Source organism: Copidosoma floridanum, unplaced genomic scaffold (assembly GCF_036245765.1).
Source record: "Copidosoma floridanum isolate Cflo_tuat_1 unplaced genomic scaffold, Cflo_Japanese_pri ptg000021l, whole genome shotgun sequence".
NCBI lineage: Eukaryota > Metazoa > Arthropoda > Insecta > Hymenoptera > Encyrtidae > Copidosoma > Copidosoma floridanum.
The window spans coordinates 27,009,868-27,019,434 of NW_028321898.1; the positions used below are offsets into that span (position 1 = coordinate 27,009,868).

Consider the following 9,567-nt stretch of genomic DNA (forward strand, 5'->3'; position numbering starts at 1 on the left):
CCCCCAAAGAACGTCCCCCGCGAGGGAGCTGCGATAGAGTCACCCGCTCGACTCTGACCAACAAAAAGTGGTCCTCGACTTACTGTTAGCCAAGTAAGCGCACACCTCCGTCGCTCTGGAAAATACGTGCCGTCCTCAAATCGACACCGGCAAGGTGCCTACAAAACTCGCGGTCGCCCGCAAGGGTCTTGGACCTCGACTTGCAAGACACGGGGTACAGCTGGCAGTGCGTTGTAGACTACATGTACACGCCACAGCGCCCCCGAGCCCCGTCAACGGACGAGTTGACCCTTCGCACGTGCATACGCCCACTTTGAGAAGGGCGATTTGTCATCTGGTATCGATACTGAATCGCGGATTGGAAAGCAAGACTGTGGAGCGTGGTAATCAGCTGTGAGTGCGTTGATCACGACGCACGCGTGGGTGTGCACATGCAAAGTGTTTCTGGGTCTTGGATTTTGCTGAACGCGCACGTACACTAGGACGACGGGGGGTGTTTTGCGATATCGCATTTAATGATAATTAGGTATACATATTGCAAAGAAAGTGTATTTTCAATCTCTCGTTAGATAGTGCGTAAACGTATTGTCTTTTTCGATTGCTATATATTGTTGATACGTGTATGCTATTGCGTATATATGTTTGTAATCGTAGTGTGTATTTTGCACACCAAGTCCTTTGTCAATTATATATTTTTTTTTTTTTTTTTTTTTTTTTTTTTTTTTTTTTTCGTCATTTATGAGAAATTACCATGTATGATTATTACTGTACATGCGAAATTGCGCAAGTGACATCATATTTATTTCGGTGAGAAAAAATACAAAAATTTGTGATTTAAAACGAGCTTTGGATAAAGAAGGACGAGCTTCATTATTATTATTATTATTTTTTTATTTTTTTTTTTCCACTCTGTTATTTTAAATCAAAGGAAAATTCGCCGATGTACACGCAATGTTTCACCTAATGAAAGTAAAAACGGACATATCAGACAAAAATTACATATCATGTAACTGTGGTAATAGACACGTAAGATTAAAAAATAAACAAAGTTTTAACATTAAGACTACTTATAATAAATGGATTTTGACATTTTTTCGCGCTGGCTTTTAACTGGATGTATCGTATACCTCAAAAGGGTGCCTATTGAATGGATTGACTCAACGACTCTTTAATACCTAAATGTTGACGAGCTGATGGTTATACGATGTTAATTAAGTATAGGCATGTGAACTTACGAAGCATCTTTGTCGCTGTGAATTTATTTTTTTTTTGTTGTTCAAGTTTGACACTGACTTTTTTTTATCAAATACTTTGAAATAATTCGTATGAATCAACTATTACTCGTTAATTAATAGAAACTTTGTTTGGAGTGTAATATCTTTGTAAAAAAATTGTCTTGTTGTATTTAAGTACCCCATAAAAATCGCATTATTTTAACAAACGATAACAAAAAAAATTACCGATACGCTTGTACTGCTGTTGTTAATAAAGTGGCACTGTAACAGCACTTTTATTACGTATACTTCGATAGTATGATTCAACAATAATTCGTCGCTTGCAATAAAAAACCACCTTATAGATATCATTTTTAAATTATTAAAGTTAAAAATAAATTATAAAAGAAAAAAAATCTGTATGTGTGATAACTGTGTACATATCACTATCGCAAATAAGGTTGATATTATTAATAAGAAAAGCACATTCTTAAATTATGTCACGTGATAAAGTAATACTTATTGTAACAACGACAAAAAAAATGAGCACAAAAATCGATTAAAAAAATTATCTCAAGTCCTTGTTTTCACCCCCTATTTACCCTTCGTTCTATCATATGCGTACATGTTGTGAAAAATAAAATTAAAAAATTAAAATCAAGCTCACATTGTGTGCGACCGTGAGTAGAAAATTAAAATCATATACTGCACGGATATTATATACGAACAATTGAAAAAAAAGAAAAGAAAAAAAATGATTGTACACGATTTGTTATTTATTTTTTATCCTTCGCTCATCACACCCTCTATTACGACTATTATTATTATTATTATTATTATTATTATTATTATTATTATTATTATGATTGTGTCTCTTTCTCTCGATCTCAATGTATCTTCCAGAAAATTAAGAAATAAACATTTTTTTTCATGTACAAAGTATTTTTACAACACCTTCTGCGACTCAAAGCTTCATACCCGCCCCATTTTTTTGATTAAAACGAATTTTTATTTAGCTATGATAGCTTTTCTCTATATGTATATGGCCATCTTACACGTGCGACAAAGAACTTATTCGGAAACAGCCTCTAGCACGCGTGAGTAACTTTGTAACGAAATAATACAAAGTCCATCAAACTACGTGACAGAATGTAAATGTGATGTAATCGCACACGTCCCCTTTTGCATGCCACCAAAGTTATCGAATTGAAAGTGTGTACATACATGGGGAAGGAGAGCCTCTCTCGCTCTCGAGTTACCGTTTCGTTTCCAATGCAAATTAAAAGCAATAATATGTATATTTGTCTACGTGGTAATTTGTAAGATACAGTCGATTAATCACCAGCATTGAACAATACGACTCTTCCGGACTCGAGGATTTACAGTTTTGTTAATGTCCATTCATTGTACAACGATAACTTGTTAAAGTATGGGTGGGATTTGCCGCGCAAAATCGGTTTGGATGATTAATCAATCTCATAAAAAGAGTACAAATGTCTCATTTTTACATTGTTTATTCCTTCAATTTCGATTTTGCATAATTTTACTGACGCGCAGCGGTCCCATCGTTGTCTCCTCTGCACTTTATCCCACAGAGATAAATATACTTATAGGAGGTCGATTTTTGGATAAAAGATAGATTGTACACTTGCCGCAAACAGCACAGACTATGTCAACTTTATATCTTCTATCCATAAGATTAGTTGCGGCTGGTTTATAATCAATATAATGGCTCTACTGTAAGTCGTAATAATTATTTGGATCAGCGCCATCTAGCGTTGCGGATTTCTGAACTAAAAAGTGGCCCTAAAATTCTGAAGGAGAGCTTTAGCGCGTAGAGCCATTTAATCAATTATAAACCAGCCGCAACTAATTTTATAGATATAAAATAAAAAAATAACGATACATGTGTTTTTGGTGGCAAGTTAACAATCTATCTTTTACTCGAAATTTATCTTCAAAAATATAAATACGTAGGTCAATTTTTTGGTAGAAAATAGATTGTTAACTTGCCGCCAAAAACACACGTATCGTTATTTTTTTATTTTATAGCTTCGTAAGAAGTTGCGGCTGGTTTATAATTGACTAAATGGCTCTAATACTGAATGCTCTGATTGAGAATTTTAGGAGCCACTTTTGGCCAAAAAATAAAGAACGCTAGATGGCGCTGATCCAAAATAATTATTGCTACTTACAGTAAAGTCACTTTATTAGTTATAAACCAGCCGCAACAAATTTTATAGATAGATAAAAAAAATTTAACATTTTTTGTGCTACTTGCGGCAAGTTGACAATTTATCTTTTACCTTAAAATCGACCTCCAAAAATATAGATATTCTACTTATATGGTTTAATAAAATCGACCACATGGCACTACTTAGTACTTAGTAGTGATTACTATAATTACTAATACACATAACTTCACGTTTATGTTACACCGTGCTCGCTTTATTCAGTTAATGAAATAGAAACCGTCTTTATTCATGCACAGCAGACAGATAAGGAATGAGACGGAACCGCGGATCCGGTGAAACGCGTATAATTTGACGTGTCTTCCTCTTGAAACTTTATAACCTCAACTCTAGCAGAAAACTTTATTACTGCGGCTGCGGCATACTTTTTTTTTTTTTAATAAACATTTTAATACTTACAAAGATTTTATTTAATTTTATTTCAAAAATGTCGGAAGAAAAATTTGTTCCACCAAAAGCACCAAGTGATCTGTGTTTCAACGAAATGGACTTTGTACAGGTACAAAAACCGTGAAAACATCTACAGTTCGAACCCAGCCCTTTTTCAATCGTTTCGTTATTTAATTTTAATAAATGCATTTTGTTTACAACTAAAGGAAGTCTTTGACGTTGACAAGTTTCTTCAAGAGCACAGAAAAAATGTCAGCCTGGAAAAAATGCGAGACGATCTTGGGGTTTACTTGAAGATCCTGCGCTCTGCCATGATTGAACTTATAAACGAAGATTACGCTGATTTTGTCAATCTTTCCAGTAATTTGATAGGATTGGACAAGTCTATTAATGATTTAGAAACACCTCTAGGTCAGATCAAAGACAAAGTATTGGTAAATAAGTGAATAATTTATCCTCATGTCTGGTTGCATGTGCTTTTGTTTGTTTATTGGTTTTGATTAACATTTTTAGGAAGTAAAAAAATGTCTGGATGATACAATAGCAGAGATGACTGAGAATTTAGAGAAGCACAAAAAGATCAGGGAGAAAAGACAAAGTATACATAGTCTGATAAGGTTTCACAAGTCGGTATCAAAGTTAAGCAATATTCTCAGTTCCTGTGATGCATCGTCTGTTAGCTTAAAGCCCGATGTTCTTGAGCGTGCAGCCACAGAATTTAATCAACTTAAATTTCATTCCAATCGATGTAAGTCAGATCTTACCCAAGAGCAATTGAATGTAAGTAGCTAATAAGTATTTTAATCTTTTAACAGCTGATTATTGATTTTTCATATCAATCTTATTTGTACAGAAAATGACTGAATTGGATGAGCATTTAAAAAATAATTTAAATGCACTGCTCATTGCCTATGTAAATAGAAATGAAACTGCAAATTTAATTAGATGTTTAAGGATATATGTAAGTCTAGATAAGGTACCAGATGCGGAGGAGGTAGTTAGGAAAAAAATTGTAGTGCCTGCTGTTGAAAATATCATCAGCGAACATAGTTTTCAAAATGATCCCTTAGGATTAAAAGGAACTTATCAAAAATTAGAGAGTGTTTTGGACAGTACATTGAAAGAGTTGTTGGATGCGACATCAGAAAATGAAAGGTAATACATTCTTTAAGATATTTTTATAAATTTACTTTTTAAATATTGTATCAACATTTTCGTTCAAATTTTAGGACATCTGTAACAGGTTTTAATTTTTTGGTCAACAGTTTCTGGCCTGAAATTGAACAGAGGCTCGAAGATTATTTACCAATGATATTTGCCCCAGGAAATCCAGAATCATTTCACAAAGTATGATATTTCAAATAACTAGTTATTAAAAGGAATGGCACATAAATGTTTTACTGTTTTAATTGTTAGAGGTACATAGATACTCTAGATTTTTTGGGAAGCTTGAGGAGCAGATGTTCACCAGCAACTATTGAAATTTTAAAATGTCACTCTCAGTATGAAAGGTTTCTGAAAAAGTGGAATCTACCAGTATACTTTCAAATACGGTTTCAAGAGATGGCAGGTACTGCTGAGAGTGTACTGTCTGCAACAGTCTCTTATAATTCAATAAGAAGTAGTAAGAATTCCATGAGTCCTGATACATTTACACTTCACGCAACGTGTATAGTATGGGATTGTATACTGAGGCTATGGGCAGACGATGTTTATCTTCCACAATTACTTCATAGGTCAGTGTAATTATAAAAAGTACTCGAATAATTTGTTTTTAAAAATTTTTTTTCTATAATCTGTGAAATTTATCCCAGGTTTTGGAAATTGTGCCTTCAATTGTGTTCGAGATATCAACACTGGTGTCGAACGTCTCTGCAACAGGTGCAATAAAATCATTTTAAAAAAAAAGATTAAATTTTCATTATTGATTTGAAAAAACTTTAATGTAAATTCATCCTCCAAACAACTTTAGGTATGGTCTGTAGTGACAGTAAATGAAACGGCTCACAGCCCAGAAGCAGAAAACGCCCAGAGGCTCGAATTCCTCGTCGGACTTCACACCGACATCGAGAAACTATCTACTAAAATGTCCAATTTTACCACCGAAGTGATACCCGATAAGTTAATTATTTTTAGTCCAAGGGCAATAGATTTAGTAAACGGTGAGATCTCAATTTCCGCTTATGCAAGGAACATTTTGGACAGAAATTATTTTTTCCTTTTTCTAACAGACTGCTTAAAAGATACGATGAAAAACTTTGAGGATCTCCTGCCTCTGGTGACGCAAGAAATAATCTCAGAGCTTCTGAGCCCAGGACTGATACACCTGCGTCAAATCAGCGATATTCCACGGCTGTTTCGTCGCACCAATCGTGACGTACCGACTAAACCCTGTCCATATGTCAAACGGGCCCTCGACTTTCTTTGCACCTTTCACGCTGACTACCGGTCTGTGGTGCCGAACAACGTTAACAGCTGGCTAGTGCACGCCCTCACATCGCTTACGCAACAGTGAGTTATTTTTTCACTTTCTTTGTTTGTTATCAGCTGCTTAATCACTTTCGAGCTGTTTAAGTGTTGAAACGCTCATTTGTCATTTGGCTTTGTTAGGTACTTGTCTTTGGTAAAGGACGTGCTCATATCTGTACAAAAGACAGAGGAAAGTTTGAGGAGGTTGAAGAAAATACGGGATAAGTCTGCTGGCGTCTCAACTTCTGAAAGTCAAGTAACTAGTGATGATGAAAAGATTCGCATTCAGCTGCTCATTGACGTGAAAAGTTACATTGAATTGGTACGTTTTACACAGTCCTTTTTCATAAACAACAAATCCAAGCGTAATGATTAATATCCACATCATTTTCAGATCAAAGACTGGGGCATTGCTCAAAGTGATATTCAGAATTTGAATGAACTGTTGGATGTAGTAGTAACAGCCACTAAAAATAAAAGAGAGCCTTAATAATTTGCTGTTCAAACAAGAAAACGTGAAAAAGTTGAGCTAACTGTTGCAACAGCCAAAGAGGTAAATTTTGTGTATTTTCATTAAAAAATTTGAAGCACATTTTCTTGACTCAATTATGTAAAGGATTACGTAGTGCAGCGTTAAACTCTTAATCAGCTCAAGTATTTACTTGTTTCGACCTTAGAAGAGTGTTTTTCATAATTTTTCCGCGAATCTGACAAAAGCATGTGAAATTTAGACCAAATGTGTCGATTCGAGAAATAAAGCGTAATAAATAAGAGCATTAAGGTTTCGGTGGCGTGTGCGTGAACCGAATGTGTTGCAAAATGAGTAATCCCGTAAGAAAGTTAGAGAGGGTAAAGTAAGTAAAGGACTCAATCGATGATAGCCCATCTCTCTTTTTAGTTACATATTTTGCAAACAAGTGGAAGAGAAAACAAACCAGAGCAACAGCACAGAAGCAGCCTGCGTGTAGGAGGTTCAAGGGAAAGGTCACCCGATTCAGCGTTGGAGGCACGTCCCACACGCGCGCACCAGATACAAAGAGAAACCGTACGTTCGAACACAGTCCGCGTGACGGGAATACCAAACAGCTGTAGTCGTGTACCCACACACAGGGTCGCTCATCCGCTGGAACAGGATTAAGAAGCCCCAGAACGTACAGCGAGCCCCGACGTCACTCGACCGGCTTCGTTTATAAGAGCCGTCGTCCTCATCGCGCGCAACGCAGTCCCGCCTCGCTCCCACGGCAAGGCGCACTCGGGTCTCGCTTTATCCCCAAGGCCGCAAGTGCGAATCGCGCCAAACCGGGACAGCAATCAAGATGGTGGTTAACTACCGGGTATTCAAAAAGTGCTCGCCGAACAACAACATCTCGCTGTACCTCGGCAAGCGTGACTTCATCGACTACCTCTCCGGCTGCGAGCCAATCGACGGAGTCGTACTCCTCAGTCCCAGCTACTTCGAGAACCAGCGCAAAATATGGGTCCAGCTAATCTGCAGCTTCCGCTACGGGCGGGAGGAGGACGAAGTAATGGGCCTGAACTTCCAGAAGGAGCTCTACTTGGCCTCGGAACAACTCTACCCACGGGTCAAGAAGTCGGAGCACAACTTGACCAAGCTACAGGACAGGCTGTTGCGCAAGCTCGGGCCAAACGCCATTCCCTTCACCTTTGAGTTCCCAAACACGTCACCGTCCAGCGTGACTCTGCAGCCCGGGCCCGAGGAGACGGGCGAGCCGTGCGGCGTCACCTACACCGTCAAGGTGTACGCTGGCGAGACCGAGACCGACCGGACCCACAAGCGCAGCACCGTCACCATGAGCGTGCGCAAGATCCAGTACGCCCCGACGAAGCAGGGCCGCCAGCCGTGCACGGTCGTGCGCAAGGATTTCCTCCTGAGTCCCGGTGAACTCGAGCTCGAGGTCACCCTCGACAAACAGCTCTACCACCACGGCGAGCGCATAGCCGTGAACATCTGCGTGCGCAACAACAGCAACAAAGTCGTCAAGAAGGTCAAAGCCCTGGTGCAGCAGGGCATCGACGTCGTCATCTTCCAGAACGGTCAGTTCCGCACGGTTATCGACGCCGTGGAAACACAGGACGGCTGCCCGATCAATCCCGGCTCGAACCTCCAGAAGGTGCTGTACCTGCAGCCCCAAATCGAGAACAACACGCAGAGGCGGGGCATCGCGCTCGACGGAATGATCAAGGGCGAGAATCCGGAGCTGGCGTCGAGCACGTTGCTCACGTCGCCCGACGTCAGGGACTCCTTTGGGATCGTCGTGTCGTACGCGGTTAGAGTTAAGCTGTACCTGGGAGCTCTGGGTGGCGAGTTGACGGCGGAATTGCCGTTCATCCTCATGCGGCCCAAACCCACGGACAGATTCAAGGTGCTCGCGGACGACAATACGGCCATCGAGGAGATTTATAACGAAAAGGAGAGAGCAGCCATACGCGGTTAGGTGGGATTTGACATACATTTTTCTTTTTCCAACTTTTATCTATTGCAATGATGTCGTCGGACTTTTTCTTCCAATCATCATTTGATATACAACTTTGACAACTCTTTGAAGGGATTACGATGCTTTTTTTCGTTTATTTATGCCCCAGAGGAGTCATTTTTTTTTTATTGCGTTTCTTGGAAAAAGATATGTCGGCAAGTGCACGTGACTCATTGCCGTCTAATATAAGTACACTATGAAATTAATTGAGATGGTCTAATATGCTTATTTCTGGTGAAATGTGACAGATATTGATTTTTATCATCGATGCTTGGAGTAAGATGAACAAGATCGCGAAAACAACTTATCAAGGGTTTATACAACGACGAGTGAATTAGATTAATTACTTTGTAACGTTTTTATTGAAACCATCAATCAAATGACGTTTACATTTTATTTATTTTTAATTGCTTGGTAACAAATATTACAATTTACGCAACGTTATATTTTTAATACAATAAATGTATTGTTATTTAAGTATTCAATAGATGTGATACTTCATTAATTTATTGTTTTTTCTTTTAAAAGTATATTATTGCTATGAAACCATTTAAAAAAAAAAAAAAAAAAAAAAGTGTAATACGATTTGGTATGTATTATTACATTGTATCCCGATGTAAAAAGAGGTAAGTCACTATTAAAGAGAGCGAATATGTGTTTATCCTTCAAACGAGGTAAATGAACTATTTGTATAAATTTATCACCAGGAAAATAAAAAAAAATTAAAAAATAACAATAATAAATAAA

At 38.1% G+C, this 9,567-nt stretch overlaps 2 protein-coding genes across 2 annotated transcripts; both read left to right on the forward strand.

Moving 5' to 3' along the window:
- Positions 1 to 3,862: 3,862 nt before the first annotated feature.
- On the forward strand, positions 3,863 to 6,815 carry Cog2 (conserved oligomeric Golgi complex subunit 2). The gene is made up of 11 exons (XM_014360553.3): positions 3,863 to 3,965; positions 4,063 to 4,290; positions 4,370 to 4,636; positions 4,710 to 5,011; positions 5,086 to 5,203; positions 5,273 to 5,592; positions 5,671 to 5,737; positions 5,829 to 6,018; positions 6,088 to 6,367; positions 6,467 to 6,647; positions 6,720 to 6,815. The coding sequence occupies exons 1-11, from the start codon at positions 3,894 to 3,896 to the stop codon at positions 6,813 to 6,815; spliced, it is 2,121 nt and encodes a 706-aa protein (XP_014216039.2). The 5' UTR covers positions 3,863 to 3,893.
- A 783-nt stretch (positions 6,816 to 7,598) lies between these two features.
- Positions 7,599 to 9,567, forward strand: Arr1 (arrestin 1). Its single transcript, XM_014360552.3, has one exon. It carries the CDS (start codon positions 7,642 to 7,644, stop codon positions 8,779 to 8,781), a length of 1,140 nt encoding a protein of 379 aa, XP_014216038.2. The 5' UTR covers positions 7,599 to 7,641; the 3' UTR covers positions 8,782 to 9,567.